This window comes from Pelodiscus sinensis, chromosome 3, assembly GCF_052426305.1.
Source record: "Pelodiscus sinensis isolate ZL-2025 chromosome 3, ASM5242630v1, whole genome shotgun sequence".
Classification (NCBI taxonomy): domain Eukaryota; kingdom Metazoa; phylum Chordata; order Testudines; family Trionychidae; genus Pelodiscus; species Pelodiscus sinensis.
This window is the reverse complement of record NC_143054.1, coordinates 113,676,550-113,697,146: the sequence shown is the minus strand read 5'-3', so window position 1 is coordinate 113,697,146 and position 20,597 is coordinate 113,676,550. Positions and strand designations below refer to the sequence as shown.

At 39.0% G+C, this 20,597-nt stretch overlaps 1 protein-coding gene across 17 annotated transcripts in view; it reads right to left on the bottom strand.

Annotated features, from left to right (window-relative positions):
• The window catches only part of ARID1B (AT-rich interaction domain 1B), a 451,067-nt gene that overhangs the window by 389,088 nt on the left and 41,382 nt on the right, over positions 1 to 20,597 (bottom strand). For all 17 annotated transcript variants that reach the window (XM_075924505.2, XM_075924502.2, XM_075924499.2 and 14 more), the window contains exon 2: positions 20,190 to 20,384. In XM_075924505.2, the coding sequence (XP_075780620.2) occupies positions 20,190 to 20,384 (195 nt within the window). The remainder of the gene's footprint in view (positions 1 to 20,189; positions 20,385 to 20,597) is intronic.

Below are 20,597 nucleotides of genomic sequence, written 5' to 3'. Positions count from 1 at the left end.
TTTACACACTGGAGAAGTACCTCATAAATATCTTCATGACTACCTCCACCGTCTTCCTTCAAATTCCTCTTTTAAACTCTGCTCTGCTGTGATGCTTCTTAACAACTCAACAATGCTTAGTTATCTGTCACTACTGTTTTTTCATCCCAATTGGTAATATTTCATTGTTCTCCCTCATTACTATGTTGTATCCATCTGTTGTCTACAATCTTATATTTAATTTATAAGCTCTTCTGTGAGGGGCCATCTCTTTGTTAAGCGATTATTAGAGATGTTAACTTTTATTTTTGTAAACAACGTGTGACCACTCTTTTTTTTTTTTTTTTTAAAGAGGTTACATGTTTACACTCAGGGGGTCAAACAAGAGACAGTGCTTGCAGTAGGGATGTAAATAAGTAGTCAACTAGATGATTAACCAATTAGCCTGGGCTTATCGGTTAACCTCATTTACTGCTTGCATTCCCAACCCCTTGCTGCCTCTAATCTAGGATCGCTGTGCTGCAAAGAGGTAACCCCTCATTCTTCCATAAAGAAATGCTATGGCAAATGTCATCTGTCATGCTATTTGAGATGGTAAGACTTTCTTGGCAGGACTGTACGGAAAGTCAAACGAGGTTCTGTGACAAGCAACCTTTAATTATTCCATCATTAAATTCATAAGTATTTGTGCATGATGTGCAAGTGCACCTTTGTTAGAGGGTATTCCATTTTTATATCATTTTATAAAAGTGTTCTTCTCAGTAGACAAATGGCCTTTTGGGATAAAGCAGTATGGTACAGTAAGTATCGAGCAGATACTGAATTCAGTTATTTGTAAACAATCATGCAGTTATAATAAATTAACATTTAGAACTTTTATGGTACCTTTTTCCAAAAATTTCAACATTATTTCCAAAGTTAATTAAGCTCTTACTAGCTCAGAGTGTTAGGGAAGTATTATTAGCCCCATTTTATAGATGAAGCTGATACATAGAGTGCCTAAGTGATTTGCCTAAGGTCACATAGCAAGTAAGTGGCAAAGCCAGGTCTAGTGCCCAGATGTTCGGACTGTCTGCCTTATATTCAGTATGCCAACACTTGTGCAACCTCATTTTCTTGCTCTTAAGTAATGTATAGATATTTCTAAATAATTAGGATTACAATAAATAGCTTCCTTATATTTTAATAGGGTTTGCAGAAATTTTGAAGCAAGCAGAATATAACTTGAAATAGTTTTTTGAACAAGTGCTGGGAATTTTAAATACAATTGATTCTCCATCACCTCCCCCCAAAAAGAAAAAGGTCTTAAATGAAAACAATTACATTTCACATAGAAGACAGGATTTTAACGGTCTATTCTATTCCATTATCTGGAGAAAGTAGAGGACAATATCTGCAATAGTAACTAAAGTATATTGTAACATGGCTCCTGGGCATTAAAGAAATATAATGTAAGTCATTAGCTATTAACAGAGGCAGAGAAAATTGTTATAATTAAATCCTGATTTAATCTAGTGTATAGTTTTATGAGTTAATTGTAACATGTTTCCTTGTGGTCAGTTTTGGAAAGTTTTTGATTAACAAAAAAAACTGTAGTGGATGGAAAAGATTCAGAGAGCAAGAGAGGCACATATCATTGCATGGAAAATAAATTAAGTTAGCTTTCCTTTCCCACAACTTCATGGTGCATGATCCTTGATATTTCTTACAATAGCTGGCTCTCGGGTAGGGGTGGGCAATAATTTCTGATGGTGGGGCACTCCAAGAATTTGTTAAGTGAGCAAGGGTTGAACTCTTCCATGACATTAATGGAGGAAGTGCAGGGTCTGGGACGGAGGTTGGGTGCAAAAGGGAGCTTGGGGTAAGGGAGTGGAGTACTGCAGGCTGTGTGGGATCTGGGAGGGAGTTTGGGTGAAGAAGGAGGTTGTGAGTTGGGGCAAATGGCTAGGGTCACAGGGGTGCAGGGTCCAGGAGGGAGAATGGGTGCAGGAAAGGATTCTGACCTGGAGATGGGGTGCAGGAGGAATATAGGGTCTGGGAGGGGGTTGTGACCTGGGACAGGAGTGGAGGAGGAGGTATAGGGATCTTGGTTGTGACTGGGGTGCAAGGTGTGGGAGAGGGTTGTGACCTGGGGCTAGGATGTAGGAGGCGGTACAGGTATTGGTTTGCACGGTCTGTGTAGGAGGAAGAATGTGAGAGGGTGGGGAGGAGAGGAAGGGGCTGGGGTGCCAGAGTTAGGCTCTGGCTGGTAGGCACTTACAAGGATAGCTCCTGACCAGCAACCCAGAAGGTTCTTCAGCCAGGCTCCTTTGCCTTCCATGCCCCTGCTCTGATAGCGGGGGACCATCTATGGCTCTGAATGCTGCGAGCCCAGAGAGAGATGGGTATTTCACATGCTGCCTGTCCTGCAAACAGGCAGCTCCCTTTGGCCAGAAACTGGCCAGTGGGAGCTGTAAGATTCTGCTGGGGGTGGGAGTAGTACACAAAGCCTGTCCCGTCCTCCCTCTGGGTTTGCAGTGTTCAGAGAGCTGCTTTGAGCAGTGTGTAGAAGTGGGGTAATCAGGGAGCCTGACTGAGGCTCCTGCAGGCCGGATCCAGTGGCTTGGTGGGCTGAATCTGGCCTGGAAGGCCATATTTGTCCCATCCCTGGTCTACTGGAATGAAGATTTCCCTCCATTAAATTTCTGTTCCCTAATTTCTGTTCTCAAAAAGAAGATACTGGCATCTTCCATAACCTATGAATAAAATACTCCTGACATAACAGGAAATCTGCAAATCTACTTGTAAAGAGAAAGCCAGAGTGGTCAAAATGATAAGAGTGGCACCACTGTGGGCAAATTTCATTGCAAGTCAGAGTCCCAATGGAAGAGTGAATGACCAGCATTGACATTCCTAAACAAAAACGGAGAAGAGTCTTACCCCTATGAGGCAGCAAGTGGGGAAGGAGAAGAAGGGAGAGGAAATGTCTTATGCAGCAGCATCCAGAACAACCTTTCAAAATTCTCCTTGTCCGTTTATACATTTTATGGACAAGCAAAGTAAGATTAGTATTGTCATCACCAATGTAGTAAGATGAGTAAATAGATTTCTGTGCCTAGAATGGCAAATGTTCATGACAATTTTGTAAGGCTGATTTAGAGCATTTTTCTCTTTTGGGTCACCCATTCAAGTTGGAGGATTATCAGGGTTGGAATAAAACGTCTCATATAATAATTTCATAAAACTATAAAATTCATTGTTCAAATACAAGATATGATACAGTTCTGTCAAATGTATGGATCTAATTATTTAATGTTAGAGAAAAAAGTTTCCTTGGAAAGGAAAGTGTTAAGATTCACATGAATCTTCTAGATGTTGAACCATTTTCACTCATGTAAAAAAAAATGTAATTTTACATGTTGCACACTGTGTGCATTATTGGATAAGACATAGTGCTGAACAGGGAGAGCAAAAACTAGTCCAAAATCAAAGGCAATACAATCATAAAAATGTGCAGATTTATATAGGATTCACTGTAAAAATATCTCCAGGCTAATCACAAATTGTTCTAGCATCTTCAAGATGTCCCACTGTTACCTTCCCCTTTTATTCAAAGAAAAAAAGCAATGATTCAAAATGGAAGCTCAGTAATTATTTACAGCTCAGTATGTAAACTGTAAAATGACTGGCAAAGTTCTTAGCACATCAACTTAGATATATGTAAGCAAGACATTCTTTCCCTGTGGTAGGCGGCCCCATGTCAAGTATCTATGTGCTAGAACTTGTCCTGTGCTACCTGTTCAAAGGGAACTGTGCAAGAATATTTCAAGCTCTGACAGATACCATTTCGTGCAAAAACATCCACAAGAGTATTACCAAAAAAATGATGTTTCAGCAAACCCTGTGTCAAGAATGGTGCTCTCCTGCATTTTTATTGACACACAAGAAGTGAATGATCATTTCTTATATAATCTGTGTCAGCAGAGCTGATAATTGCTTTTCTAGAGGTCCTCAGTCCTTTCCACACAACCTCTAGCCCCTCCATTTAAGATTTTACCTCCCTCCCCTGGGGATTGGATTGAACATGGAAAATATTCTGGTATAGTGCTTCAATCTTCAGAGACAGGAAAAAGTATCAGATAAAAAGGCAAGTTATATTTTACAGCACTCTACTACTAAATGACTAAAGGATTAATGGGGCCTGAAATGTTTTGTCTTTTCCATCAGCAGCTATTTATAAATTTTTAGAGACTTGTTATAACCAAATGTAAAAGGATCTAGAACACACATCCAACACCTCTGCCTATTGCTGTAAATGGGATATAACAGACCAAGTCTGGTTTTAAAAAATACTTTTCAACTAAAAATGTGTGTTATCTTCACTAAGGAGAGCACCAAACATAACCTACACCTTTTGACATTCTTTACAACAATGTGTACTACTAAGCTTCAGAATGATGTTTGATTTTATTTTCTGAAAGAGGATTCTTTTTTCTGATTTCCCTGTAGGCAAATGGAAAATGACCCAAGTAGGAACAGTTATAATACTTTACATTTATATAATTTTTAACAGACTCTCAAGGTTTTTCGCAAATGTGGACAAATACTATTATCTCTCACTTCACACCTGTGGAAAAATTAAATCGGAATACAAAAACCAGAAAACATTAAATTACAAAAGACAAGATTCAACAAGGTATCAGAGGTACAAGAGAGATTAAAAAACCAGAATCCTCAGCTACAGGCACAAAATAACATTTATAATGTAACCATGTTATGTTATAAAACTCCAAATAGAATGACCAAATGTCTGTACAGTGATGGCATTTATCAAGTGTACTTCTTACTACTAGGGCCAAGATTTCATGCTTATTCAGATCATAAAAAAACCTCTAAAACTCCAATTTATGGAGGATATACTTTCACAGCATCTTTTTCAGGACTTGAGAATTTCATTCACTCACTCTGTAGCAGCATGTAAGAATTTTTTCTTCATGAGTATTGGGCCTAAACCATCAATTTCTGCATAATTTAAGCTTTCGTTGTAAAATATAAGCTTTCTAGCTAAGCTAACCTTCCAAATGTAAACTGAGCATAAACCCATTAAGAACTGTCTTCCCAAATCTACAGAGAAATATGTCTACCTATACCTTTGTTTTAACTCATGATTATGTCATGCAGAACTAAAGTGAAAAGTGACTAGAAACACCAGTCAGATTCCACTGGTGCTTTTAGAATTTTGTGAGCTATGGCTCACAGAAATCATGTTTGCAGAGGATCTGCCCTTCCTTGCCCACACAATTAATGTGTGGGCAACGAACCACACGTATTTACTTCTCCTGAAAGCTGTTTGCACAAAATAAAATAGTTCAGAGATGCCCTACGAAATAACTAAGTAACTCTGCCAATCTAGCCTACAAAGCTTAAAGAGCACTGCTAACAAATAGGTTGTATTTATAATTAAATTATCTTCCCAACTGGCTGCCTAAATCTAGCTAATTTTTATTAGAATCCTGTATCAAAACACAACTTTACATTAAGTTTCCCCAAAATCTAGATGAGAACTCTACCTCTGCTCTATAGAATATAGAAATACTGTGTACAATTTGCCCCTTTGATAGAAATATCAAACCTAGAGGTCACTTATTTTTCCCCAAAGAGGCATCCTTTTAAATTATACATTCGAATTTATTTTCTAAAGTATGTTTGCTAAACAGGAAAAATAATAATCTGGTTAACATCATGTATATATCTTAACCTTAAAACGTCAGTCCAAATACAATGTTTCTAAATAAAATAATTTTTGATGAGGGTCCACTCCAAGACTTTGGAAAGTGGTAAAGGGCCACACTTTTTTATAGAAGGGGTACAGGGTCTGGGACGGAGGTTGAGTGCAGAAGGGAGCTCAGGGTAGGGGAAAAAAAATTCAGAGATGTCCGGTATTCTCTGAAATTTTCCCCAGCCAGGAGGCAAAAAATGCCGGGCACCTGGCAACCCTACAAACACTCTACCCCCCACCCCCGAGTCCCCTCCTGGCCCCCAACACCCGCAGCCCCCCGACTCCAGCTCCTATGCTTTACCGGGTTCCCCAAGGCTGCTGGCACAAAATGGCTGCTGGCCAAAAGACCTAGGGGAAGCAATGCTCAACCACTCCCCTGTTTCTATCCCTGCACTCACTCTTAAAGGGGACATGCTGTTTTATTTTAATTTTTTTGGGGGGGGGGGCTTAAGTCCTTGGAGTCCTTTCGCCCCCCACCCCCAAAAGAATTTTTCCCCGATTTTTTTTTGTGTGTGTGTGTGTGGGGGGGGGGGGTTGGTATTTTTGTTTCAACCATCTGGCAACCCTAGTAGGGGACTGGGGTGCAGGACAGGGTTTTTGTCCAAGAAGGAGTTTGGGTGAAGGAGGAAGTTGTGACCTGGGGCAGAGGCTTGGGAGGCAGGATCAAGGAGGGGGCAGGAGTGCAGGAGAGGATTCTGTCCTGGGAAAGAGGTGTAAAAGGGGTCTAGGAGGGAGTTGTTACCAGGGAAAGGGGGCGTGCAGAAGGGTGACCTGGGGCAGGGAGTTGGGGTGCAGGAGGTGGTGGGGTGCCAAAGGTAGGCTCTGGCTGAGAGGCACTAGGAGGTCTTAGCTGGCAACCTGCAGAACCCTGAGGCAGACTCTCTGACACAGTCCCAGGCTGTTCAAAATGGTTGGCTGCTCCCTGTGAATCTCTGCTCTGGGCACCATAGTGAAGGGGAGGCTTTGTGCACTGCCACTGTCCCTCAGCTAACCTGTTTTGAGCCAATATGAGCTAAGATATTTTGTTGAAGGATGGGGTCAGCTCACGAAACCTTTGTTTCCCGCTGGAACAGAGAGCCACAGGGAGCAGCCAGCTGCTTAAAGTACCATGGGGGCTGCTCATTATGTAGCTTAACATTTTAAGTATTCTTATTTTATAGGTTAAAAAAAAATCAGAGCCTACCTTTGGCACTGCACCATCTCCTGCACCCCAAATCCCTGCCCCAGGTCACCCTTCTGCACCCCTCCACCCCCGTTTACCCAAAAAAGAGCTTAGAATCATCTGGCTTTCTTAAATAACATTTCCTTTATTAAAGGAGTGCATTTAAATATCACATTAATAAATGTACACAAGTTCCATTTGACCTACTCCACTGTTGCCAGGTTGTGATTCTACTACTTGATCTCTAGGGGCTGATTCTGATCATGCTTACAATAATGTCAATCATGAGTAACTCAACTGAACTCCTATATCAAAAGATTAGAATCAGGCTACTTGAGTAAATTCCTGGCTTCACTGAAGTCAATGGCAAAACTCTCAATGACTTCAGGATTTCATCCCTTGCCCACAGTTCAACTATTAGCTGTGGAAAGCATACACGTTTTTCATTTTAAAACTCAAATACCAATGACTTCCCTGCACTAATTTACATTTATGGACAATTGATAATATCTGTTGATAAGCTCATATCAGCTATATATAACAGCAGAAGATTTACCCTGTGTTGCTCATGTCCTTAACTCAATGGGGGGGGGGGGGGGGAATGGGTAGAAATAAAAGGAAAACAAACATGCTTAATTTAAATCATTGCTCTGGGGTGGAACTAGGGATGAAGGGTTCAGTATGCAGGCTGCCCCAGGGAGAGAAGACTACCCTAACCCCCTCTCACCTCAGTAGCTTGAGGCCAGGTGAGAAGCACCTCCCCATGGCCACTGCAGCTCCAATGGGCACAGCCAAGAGAGGGGTGCATATCCTGCGGGCTGGGGCAGGTTCAGGTTTGTCTGTTCCCTGGCATGCCCCCACCAGAGTGAGGAATGCGGCAAAGTGTGCACTTTCCCTTCAATTCCTGACAAAGGGGAACAGCCAGCAAGGACCCCATATGAATTAGAGGTTGGGAGAAACTGGAGCTTTACCCCCCTACATGCACACACTCCCTAAAGGGTGCCTGGGATTTGGGGACTCAGAACTAGGGCAGTTTCAGATGGGAGGGCACACCCTCAGACAGCACCTTTCTCCTGGCTGATGATCTGTCTCTTATCTGTATGGTTTTCTGAGAAGTAATCCCATTCCAGACACACCCATTTTCCTGGCATAACCAAACCCTGACCTTGCTTAAAGTTATGATAAGAGGAAGTGTATACTGAATTTGATGGTCCTAGCTCTGTTTAGGAGGAGTTCTTGAACAGACAGACAAAATGATCTCAAATGTATAGTAGGTTTTCAAAATGTCCATTGGGCATTTTATAGCAAGTACTGTCGAAATATTATCACCTATATATTGCAAAAACAACTAGAAATGCTGTGGCACCTTATAGACTATCACATTTATTGGAGCATAAGCTTTCGTGGGCAAAGACCCACTCTGAAGTTTGTCTTTGCCCATGAAAGCTTATGCTCCAATAAATCTATTAGTCTATACGGTGCCACAGGACTTCTAGTGGTTTTTGCAGATTCAGACTAACACGGCTAACTCTTTGATACTTGTTACCTATATACTGGTTGTTAGTTCAAACATTATGAGCACAAAATTCTCTTTTAATAAATATGATCAAAGAGCTATTAGCTAAAGACATTATATAAACAATAACAATTATCCTTATCCTAAACCTCTTGGTTACCCATTCATTGACAGCTATTAAACATAATTCCACAGAAGAGTGATAGAAATGTAGCCGTGTTAGTCTGGGGTAGTTGAAGCAAAATGCAGGACAATGTAGCACTTTAAAGACTAACAAGATGGTTTATTAGATGATGAGCTTTCGTGGGCCAGACCCACTTCTCTTAAAAACAAGACACTTGTTTCACTATGGATTTAAATACTTTAAATAAACTATTCAAAACAAGCTGTCCATAAATAAATGATTCCCCTGCTTTACTCAGCAGAGAGAAATCTGACCCATCCCCTAATGCTGATAGCTAGTAAACTTGAATTTTGATTAAGTACCTCTGACTGACAGCTAGTTCCTTTCATATACAAAATTCTCAACAGCAAAACCCTTCACCTATGTGTTTTGTCATCTCCCAAAACAGTAACCTTTGCAAATCCCCAACACACACATCTGTAGGTTTTTCTCCTTCTTCGTGCTTTCCCTTCCATGAGCAGAACCAGTTCCAATTTGGGCTTGCGCCACACCAAATGTTGCTATATATCCATCAAGGTGTTCAGATGAAAGTACAACACAGCAGTACTGAGAGCAAAACTTAATTAGAAAAAATTATTTATACTTATACATATCAACTGCCAATTTCTCAATGTAAAAGGACATTTAACAAACATCTGTGAAGAAGTGGTGAGACTGGAATTTTGGCCCCAACGTCCCTACGAAGACAGCACACTGCCAGCCGCTTAAAGGAACAGTTTCTGTTTCCTTGAGGCAGCTGACACTTTCTGCTTAACCTACAATTTTTTCCCCCCACACAGTTCTAAAGAAATGACAGAAACATTTCAATGATTTCTATTTTCCATAATAATGCAATTCTGCTACTTAAGGGATTTCCTTCAGTAAACACTGTCAGATGACCAGTGTTAAGATGAAGAGCTAAGCTACCATAAAGACCCCAACTTATGTTAAATTTGATTCTGCGATTATCTGTAATCTAGGCTCACCTCCCTGTATGGAGTGAATTACACTCAATGGAAGGGATAATTCTAAAGGAGACAATACAACATAAAGCCTTAGCCCACTATGAACTAAAGTAGCTGCCTTTTTTCAATTTATTCAATGAGGCTTAGCACCAGAGAGAAAGAAAGAAAAACACTGAACACTTCCCAGCACTCAGCACAACACACACACTTTTTAGTGTTTCTATAAAGGTAACATATAAAATCCCATTTGTTTGTAAGACAAACAAAAACTTTGATTTTGCAATGATTAATGGATGAATATCAAAAGAAGGGCTCTTAAAAAGAACTAAAGAAGAAAATAAATGGGGCCAAACACCCACCGCCCCTTTAAGATGCATAGATTGCAAGTCTGCAAGATTTCCCCATCAAAGAAGCCTTTTTTCCTCTGGCTTATTTTATCTACCATGTGCTTTTCCTAGAAGTTTAGAGAGGACTGATAGGATGACTAAGATGTCATTCAAATGAAACCTTGAGTAAAAAAAAATATTTATATTCAAACGCTTTCAACTGTTGGATTTAAATAGACATTAAAAATATACTAAAAAGCAGGAGAAGAAAAAGCCACCTTTTTAAAAATTCAATGAGGAAAAGAAGAAAGTCTGTTAAACAGGTGGAGGGAGTAACAGGAGGGCAAACAGTGCCCCTAGAATGACAGCTCCTTCTTTGAATTAATATTCCAAATACGTAGAAAATAAAGAACTAGAAATTCCCTATACAATCACACTGATGTTTCCTCCTAAAAAAATAACAGAGCAAAATTCTACTTTCTCCTTTCTTCCCGCTACATCACCACCTATATACCCACTAAAACCAATTTCTGAATGTAAACTGCAATCTAGCCACAATTTTTTTCCACACTAGTGAAATACAGAGAGAGACAGAGAGACAGAGACAGAGAGAGAGAGAGAGAGAGAGAGAGCTGGACTAGATTTCCTTGTATATATGCATTAGCTTCAAATTACTAGGTTGAAACAAATCATTATTGTGAACACCACCTTCCTGGCATACTTCAGTCTTCTGGAATTAAAATAATTCCACAAAGTGTCTGTCAGTGTCTCTCTCTCTCTCACACACTCACACTCACACTCACACGTCACTCAGCAACTAATATACCAGTGGTTGCTCGCTTAAAAAAAAAAAAAATCTATCTGCCAAGTCAACAGCCAATTGATTTCCTTGGCTTAAACTGAACATTTTCAATCCGGGACTTAACCCAATGTGAGCAGGTAAACATATTGGTGCTGCTATAGTTCTGGTTGACTTGCAGTTTCTATTATAATAAAGCCTATTGTACATTCCCAGAGGTTTTACAACTTCCCCGAGCCTTTAAAATTTACTCCAAGTTGAAACCGGTCAACCAGAAGCAAATTTTCCCTGCTCCAGCCACAAAAAGTGTATGCACCAGAATAAATAAATTGGTGTCAGAAGGGTTAAGGTTCTGCCTTTATAAATATCAGGGAGTCAGGCGCCTTGTATAAACTGAGCTTACTGTACACAACATGGGCTCCTTGCATCCCTCTATTCTGTCATGCTGCAAAAGCTCCCCAGGCACCCACCTATCATCCCACCATATTTCAAAGACTCTCAGCAACTTCCTCAATCACCCATGTACCAGTGGCTTGTTATATTCCCCGTTCCCTCTCCTGCCCATACCAGAGTCTCTATTATCCCTCCATAACAGAGACTGTGTTAACTCCTATTCCTACTTCCCCATGCCATCTGTTCCCCACATGCACAAAACTGGTGTCGAAAAATGCAGATGACACCAAACAGCTCAAGATAGTTAAGACCAAAGCAGACTGAAGAGCTTCCAAAAGATCTTACTCAACTAAGTGATTGGGCAACAAAATGGCAGATGACGTTTAATGTTGATAAATGTAAAGTAATGCACATTGGAAAAAATAATCCCAACTATACATAGACTATGATGGGGACTAATTTAGCTACAACTACTCAAGAGCAAGATTTTGGAGTCATTGTGGATAGTTCTCTGAAAACATCCACTCAATGTGCAGGGGCAGTCAAAAAAGCAAACAATGTTAGGGATAGAGAATAAAACAGAGAATATCTTATTGCCTCTATATGAAAACATGGTACGCCCACATCTTGAATACTGAGTACAGATGTGGTCGCCTGATCTAAAAATATATATGTGCGCATTGGAAAAGGTTCAGAGAAGGGCAACACAAATTATTAGGGGTTTGGAATGGGTCCCATATGAAGAGAGTTTAAAAATACTTGGACTTTTCAGCTTAGAAAAGAGGAGAATAAGCGGAGATATGACAGAGGTCTATAAAATCATGACTGGTTTTTGAAAAAAGTGAATAAGGAAAAGCTATTTATTTATTCCCATGATATAAGAACTAGGGGTTACCAAATGAAATTACTAGGCAGCTGGTTTAAAACAAACAAAAGGAAGTTCTTCCACATTCAGTGCATAGTCAACCTGTGGAACTCCTTGCCAGAGGATGTAGTGAAGACTAAGACTTTTAACAGGGTTCAAAAAAGAACTAGATAGATTCATGGAGGTTAGGTCCATCAATGGCTTTTAACCAGGATGAGTAGGAATGGAATCCCTAGCTTCTGTTTGTCTGGATATGGGTGACAGAAGAGGGATCACATGAGGATTACCTGTTGTGTTCCCTCTCTCTGGGGCATCTGGTATTGGCCACTGTTGGTAGACAGGATAGTAGGCTAGATGGACCTTTGGTCTGACCCAGTATAGCCGTTCTTATATTCTTAAAATATGCCAAAAGCTGAGTGTATTCACCTCCCCTCTTCCCTCATACCGTGTTCCTGCCCATTCTCTCTGCCATGACAGAAGCTCTGTGTGCACTCCCAAGTCTCTCTATTCAACCATGGCCCCCCATTCCAGGGTTACCCAGTCTTCCCCAACAGGGGTTGTATGCCCTATACTCCCTTTCCCCTAATTCCAGAGACACTGTAAGCCTTCCCATTATTCCCTCCACCCATTCCAAAGACCCTCTCCCTTCTCTCATAGCAGGTGTTCCATGTGCCCTCCCTTTCCCTCTCTCCTGCTCACAGCAATTGTTATATGTGAACTCATTACCTCCTTCCTGTTTCTATAATCCTCCCCATGCTAGGGGCTAGGTCTATACCCCTGACACTATAACAGGGGATATATATAACCTCCCCAGGGCTCCCTTCCCCTCATCATTAACCTGTATTCTGACTGAAGTTATTCAGAGTGTCAACATGTTAAACTCCATTGGCAAGTTGAGGAGAGAGAAGCAGAGGTATTGTTATGCTAGAAGGTGTTAATGGCTGCCTCCAAGCAGTTGTCTGATCCACAGACAACCACAGAGCTGCTTGAGACTGTTTCTCTGTTACAGAGCTCGCAGGGGCTTCCCTTGTTCTCCATTCTTCTCAGAGGTGGCATTCAAAAGTTATCATATTACAGACAAATGCCACCTAGTTGAGTGTAAGGCCTTTACAAACTCAGCCAATAAAGACATTTAGAAGACGCATCTTTAGACTCTTAGCACTCAATATTTTTAGGAGTATGAGAAATATGAGAAAATAACCAGTTCTTAATCCAGTTTGATTCTATTTGCATATTCTGAAGTTTAAGGAACCAGTTTTACAAATAATTCAGTGTGAGCAGGCTCAAATGGGAGCAAAGATCCCTATCACATACAAAATTAGAAAGGCAGTTATATTAAGTTTTAACAAGCTACAGTATTAAGAATGGCTATTGTACATACATATGCAACTATTTTCCACAAGGATTTTACTATGCATCTCACAACGCAATCTTATCTGGCACAATAAGATGTTGTTCCAGTCCATCAGGTTCATAAGATTTTTAATACATACTAAACATCAATTATCCAATGATCATTTGATTGAATCAGCCCATCACAGCACTGAAAGGACCATTTAATTGTTTCAAACATAAACTATAAATTCAGGCTTTCAGACTTGGCTGAAAACTCTTATAACTGTTCAAACTATTGTATGTTTGAGAGAAGATATTTCCTTTTAAGCTGAGGAATAGAAAATACTACAGATACATAACACTGAGTGACATTGCAACAGGTAAATTTGTATGCTTGTGTGTGTGTGCGCGCGCGCGCACACACACACACACACACACACACACACACACACACACACACACACACACACACACAGAGTTAATAAAGCACAATTTAATGTTAATGTATTAAAATTCATTTAAACATTCTCCTACTGAGCTTGGAAGTCAAGCACAACAGTATTTTGCAAATGCATGAAAACGAAAAAGTGAAACTGACCAGTATAATTTCATTATCTAAGTACTAAAAGGAGAAAAAGAACTGAGAAAGAGCTAAAAAAAAAATTCCTTTTAAAGTATCCGATATAGTTGTTAGTAACATTTCAGAAAAAATATTTTCAATATATTTGTCCTGGGATCTCATATTTGGAAAAATTGGGGCATTCATGATCTTATTTTCAGACCAATTAATTTTATGTCTTTACTGTCTCTTTCAAATTCTAGGAAATACATAAGACAAAAAAAGGGGGAAAAGGCTCTTATTATTTCTTTATATGTACAACATAATCTCTCTCAAAAGTCCTGTCTAAACAGGGATATAAAGCACATTTTAAGCTTAAAATTACAATTGTCCCACACAGAAAAATTATCCCTAATTTTAGGTGTGATTTAAATAAGAAATACAGTGCACCATGAATCACTGTTCTGACGTGTATGTACATTGCATTTTTAAATGTACTTAAGTGTTCTGTTAATGTTTAGGTATCTAAAATGGTTTTTAGGCTAAGGCTGAGCTTGTACAAACATCTTATGTTTAAAACATGTGCAATTTAACACGAACTAGTCCTCCTGAACTGTATATGTTAAAAGGCTTCAGGGGGTACCCAAGTTAGTCTGTACAGGATAAAACTTAAAAAACAACACATAGTCTGGTAGCACTTTAAAGACTAACAAAACATGTAGATTATATCATGAGCTTTTGTGGGCACAGCCCACTTCTTGGTTGTGCCCATGAAAGCTCATGATACCATCTACAGGTTGTGTTAGTCTTTAAAGTGCTACCAGACTATTTATTGTTTTTTAAATTTATCCTGTACATGTTAAATATTTATCTGTGAACTTGAAACGAAAACAGGACTTTTAAGCCCATGACAGTCCCCTTTAGACGCCTAGACAAAAACAAAAACCTATTTCTCCTTTATTTGTAACCCCATGGAGAAACAGTTTGTCAAAGATACAGAGGTCTGTTCCACAAGGCAGGAGTAGCAAAGGGGTATTTTAACACACCAAGAATGGAGACTAGTAATAGCGATGTAGCCGTGTTAGTCTGGGCTAGAATGGAGAGGTTGTGTGAAAGAATACAGGTGCCACATATGACACCTGAGAAGATAGCACAGAAAGGAGGTCTCTGAGGGGATGAAACAACAAGAACAATCAGAGCTCTGAAAATAAGGGGCAGTGCTTGTACTTTATGAACCGGTTTGCTGTTGTGCAAAATTAATATGAAAAACATTACCATTTTGATTTGGTAGCTTTTTACACCTACTTTCCAGAGGTAAACAGCAACAAAAAGTACAAGGAACTAGAAAACTAGGCACCAGGAAAGAGATTTTGAAACTGTTGATAGCAACGTCTGCAGACTCTGTAGCTATGGTTTCCTGTAGGAATATTTTTAAACCAAATATATCATTGCAATGATTTTCAGGCTTTTAAAAATATTTTCTTCAAATATTTCTGAAGTCTTGGAATGCAATAGAAGCAGAATTTCAAACGTCACTGTCTTTGGAGGTTGTGTGTGTCCAGCTGACGCATATACATCATTTGTGTATTTATACAGAAGAAATATTGACTTGTAATTCTGCTTCTCTGAAGTTATAGTCTTGCAAGATTCTCATACCTGAATCTTGGCTCCCAGAACTTCCCTAACACTAAAGGTGTGTGTTTGTTTCTATGGGACATAGTGGAATATCCCAAGCTTTCACCCTTTTCTACTAGCTGCTGTGTGTCACTATGCGAAGGCTAACAACCATCTTTGATCCACCTTTTAGGTATTTGCAACATTTCCTTCACCTATAAGTCTAAAACAGGATCCAGGAAAATAGTAAATCTATTGGATGAGGGTTCCTGTATCAAGTTTCTCAGTCATGAGCTCTTGTAATTTCTTGGAAAAATACCATAAACAACTCAGTCTACCAATACAGACAGCTGTTTAAAAGAGTTATAGTAAAATTAGTTCTCCAAACACATTTGCTGTCATGGAATGCCTCTGCAAAAGAGATCAGAAGAACCTCCCACTCTTGCGCCCAACTAGGAATCATTGTTTCCCTACTCCCACACAGTTAATTGATCATGGTATGCTGACAGAGGATCCTGGAGTATCAACTGTGGCTCAAAGAGCATTGACACTGTATAAGAAAATTCAGTGCACGAGGCATCAGGGATACCAGCATCAAGACCAATATTTATGACCAATGCTTCATAATATTGGGGTGCAGACACTGATCTTACAGTTCCCATGTGCTCAGATTGTGCTGACAGCTCTGACAATTCTGGATCTATCAGGCTGTTGTGATTTTCCTCCCCTCAAAAAGCCCTTCTTTTCCTGAAATGGTGGGTGAAGAAGACCACTAAAAAAAAACACACAAATGTATTAAATGAAACAGAAAATCCTATTCAATTCACTTTATATGAATTATTCCTCAAGCTTAAGAGAGTCAGACATTGTCCAAATGACAAGTTCACAATCTGATAAACAAAACACAACTGACTCACCAGTTAACTGATTAGTAATGCTCCCCAATTTTATGTTTGCACTGCAACACAGATATTTTAACAGCCTCTCTGATTTTTCAACACCTAACTTATTACAACAGTTTGACCGGACTAATCCAAATGTGCTAAATATCGGTTTGATCCATGCAGAGCTAACTGGACACACATCTCAAAAACTGACAAAGTTCTCAATTAAAATGACCCGCTTTCTGTATTTCCACCATTTGCAACAATCTGTGATACAACCTCCTTCAAAACATACATCAGGGTTAGAAATCTAAATTTTCAACGTCGAGTGAACTAGCAAATCAAGTTAACATTTTTTCGGCCTTACTTTTGCCCTTCCTTCTTGTTCTGGACTCAACATACACTACACCATTTGGATAGCCACATGAAATAGAATCACTAAAATTGGCAAGTAATGCAAAGGTCCTCTCTGCTGTATTTCCAATTTTGTCCTTTGAGTTTACATTTCTCTTTCGTTAACTAATTCAACCTATATTTTCACTAAGACTAGAACAGTGATGTCATCATCCTGTATGTAGTCAAGTTCCTCCAAAATCTTCTCCAATGCTTTGTTAAGTTTAGTTTCTCTTTATAAAGTTCTTTCTAGCAGTTTCATAGGACGCACTCTCAACGCTGTTAGAGGCACTATTATCCTGAGATTTCTATCAGCTTTTCTTGGAAAGATAGATAGATAATTTCCACATTGATATTAACTAGCCATGAGGAAGACGGTAGTTGTGAAAGAATTTTTTAAAATTTCTGCTGCATTAGATTTCTTCACAAGTTTTACGTAACCTGCTGAACACCTACATGTCAGAAATTTAAGATGCCTGCTCCAGATACAGTGAAAAAGATGAGAAAACGTATCTTCACTGTCTGAAGAAACAGTAGAGAAATCCTTGTCATACTTTTCTCTGTATCTGCGACAACATTCTGCAGTTTCTTTACAGAGACAGAATCAATGGCATTCAGCAGAAAAACATGAGAAACAACCCTATAATTGGCTATATGCATGCCTACAAAGAAAAAAAATGCATGACCAAATATCTTCATTAATGTTGATTCTTATTCTTTAATTTTTCCTCTTATTTCTTCATTTGCGGCATCTAGACCTCTACATTAAATCTGCCAATTGCAGACAGCTCTAACCCCAAACCATGGCACTCAGGCTACATCTACACGGCGGATACCTTTGGTATCTCAAAACAGCTATTCCGCGTCTTTTGAGTGCACCCATTATTTCCAAATGTAACAGGCTCACTAGTCCAACATCCCTGTAAAATTCATTCCACAAGAAGGGATGTTTCAGAAGAGCAATTTATTTTGAAATAAGTGATGAGTACACAGCGCCCAATTTCAAAACACACTATTTTGAAATAACATCAAAATAAGATATGCAATTTGAGCTATGCAAATTGTGTATCTTAGTTCAATCTGTGGTGCAATGTTAGACGTACCCTCAGGGGCTGAAGCCAACTCAAGCTGGTCTTTCAAGGACTTCGCCTTCAAGACCCTAAAAGCTTTAGAGTTTCAGGACTTTTGCTTGTCTCCTGCTAAAATTCAGGAGTAAGATTCCTGGACAGGAATGGAACGGTTAGAGAAAAAACCACTTACCATGCACCTTTAACCCTCTCACAGGCACTCAGCCCACTAATTGCCCCTGAGACTTAGTTTAAAATATTCCAAAAATTTTGAACAGCATCAAATTATCACTTAAACCAAACAAAAACAAAACAAAAATTTTTAAAAAAAAATCTCCCAGAGACATATTTCTTCCCTGCTTCCAAAGCTTAGCATACCCACAGTCAAATCAGAAAAGCATGACACATATGTTATGTACAAATACCTCACAATTCATCAGATTTTCAGAAGTGTATGGTCCTGCTGAGTATCTCAATTGTTGGATGTTCAGAAACATTAGCAAGTGTTCTAATTTTCATAAAGTGCTGAGCAGACACCCTCTGAAAATGCTGGCTATATGATTAATTTTATATATAGACAATCACTATCCAGTCAATTTCAACAAGCATAACTGGCGTTCTCTCGCTTAATATTCATGCCACAGAAGTAAAAATCCAGGCAGAAATGAAAATGTGACATTCTGTGCTAAAGCCAACTCACTACTCAGCTGTTAAGTTGGGAATTCAATTTACAACCCCTGATTCCTAAATTTTAATCCTTTGAAGAAAGGTGGTAATATAGAAGCAATGTAAAAAGAACTGGATTTAGATCGTTAGAGGTTCACAAGCCAAACATATGAAGCGCTGGAGGCTGTCCAAAACAAAATCATGCCTAGGTGATGATGTCCATTCAATAAAAACTCAATGTCATAATTATCCTCTCACTTTTTCCCTGAAGAGTATTAGTAATCATAACTGTAATGTTGCTTAGCCAATTACATGAATGTTATGAGAAGACAGATGGGGCCAGCAGCCAATCACTGTGCCAGGTCATTGCCTGTTCACAGATAATGTACAATTATCAAGCAATTAGTAAATGAAGTGAAAAATTCAAACACTCATCTCTAAATAACATAGAATTCCTTTAAAAATAAAAAAAATATGTTTTAATAACTTTGCTTTGGCTGGAGCGACACAGAAAAAATGAAAGTTTCTTTTTTTCCACATCCCTTTCTAATGACAACTGAGTGCCATTTACTGCACTGGCAAAATGCCTTGGCTGTATTAAGCTGGCAACAAAGCAAGGTGTTGGCCACCTTTAAGCCGAATTTCCTCTTACAAACAAGTAAACATTGATACAACTCAACATACTAAAAGTTGTGAGAGTAGTATATTTGAAGTTATAAATTAATTAGACACTTATTGTATATTGGGATTAGGTTGAAATAAATCAATTTACCTGGTAGATCATTATTTTCAATCCTTTTCTATATTTAACACAAAATAAAGTTTAAAAAAGCTGCAACTCATTAGCTCTGCGTAGACAAACACTGTTTTCCATTCATTATCAAAAAGCCTGGTGCTTGCAACCGAGTATAGAATTCTCACAGTCTGCAATAAAAACTCTAACTGGAAATGTAGCAGAAATTGCCAACAAGTTTTGGATAATTTTAATCCATTTTCCCCTTCAGAAACAACTACTGCGTCTTCACTAATATCTGTTGAGAATGTAGGCAATTAATCCTCTTAAAAAGGGTGGAGAAAGGGCAGAAGAGGTCACTATCAATAGTGAAATCCAACTAGGCTAGAAGAGATTGTTACATTTATATGCTCCTCTGATACAAAAAGAAAAAAAAAACAGTACCTTTGACTTTAAAAGAGAGACAGAGAGAGAAAAGAAATAAACCATGAAAGCTTCGATAAAAATCAACTCTGATGCAAAGACATGACAGGCTCTCACACTGAACAACATTGGTCTTGCTCCAGCAAACCGGTACTGCACTGTGTAAGTGCAAGCCTGGAGTTTTTCTCCTTGTTGATGAAAAAAAACTATTGGGGTGAGGGCAAAGGAAGAGAAATGGGTACTTATGTTGGCTATAAAACAAAAAAACAAAACCCTTCAAAACAAAATTCCCAAAACCCAAAGAGAAGTACAGAGTTAAGTGGTATCAACTAAAGAAAATCTTAGCTTTCAGCATGTTTCTCGCCTAACAGATAGGTCTGTAGCATATTAAATAATTTAGAAATAGTGTAAAAGTTAAGGAAACAAGTTTATGGCATCGTTTATTTATTCATTTTTAAAATATCCCCTTACCTGCATTCTGAAAGTGAAACACTATGATTTGAGCATTTTCTTGTGGCCTGCACATGAAGCAGAATAGGAAGGGAAGAGGAGAGAATCCCAAAACTACATAGAAAAATCCTCCACCAACCTGTTGTTGTGGATACTGCATTCCTCCCAGGGCTCCCGACGTCCGTCCTTGCATTCCCATTGGATATCGTTGAGGTCCTGGAGGGCCATATGACTGTCCCGGATATGGACTGCTTTGCTGTGTCTGTGAATGAGGGTTATTGCTCATTCCATACAACTGAGGTCTCTTCATTACCATTGGATCCATTGGGCTGCCCTGTTATTAAAGACAAGCACAGATCTGCTTTAAACACAGGAAAATATTAGCAACATTTATTAGTACAGCACAAATTATAACTACATTTATTCAGCACAGTGGACCTTTATTTTTAACCCATCCAACAATGATTCGACATATAAAAATGCAGTGAAGTACAGGGCTTACAAGCAGCATGTTCTAATTTTTCTATTAATTAGAAATGAGTTTTGA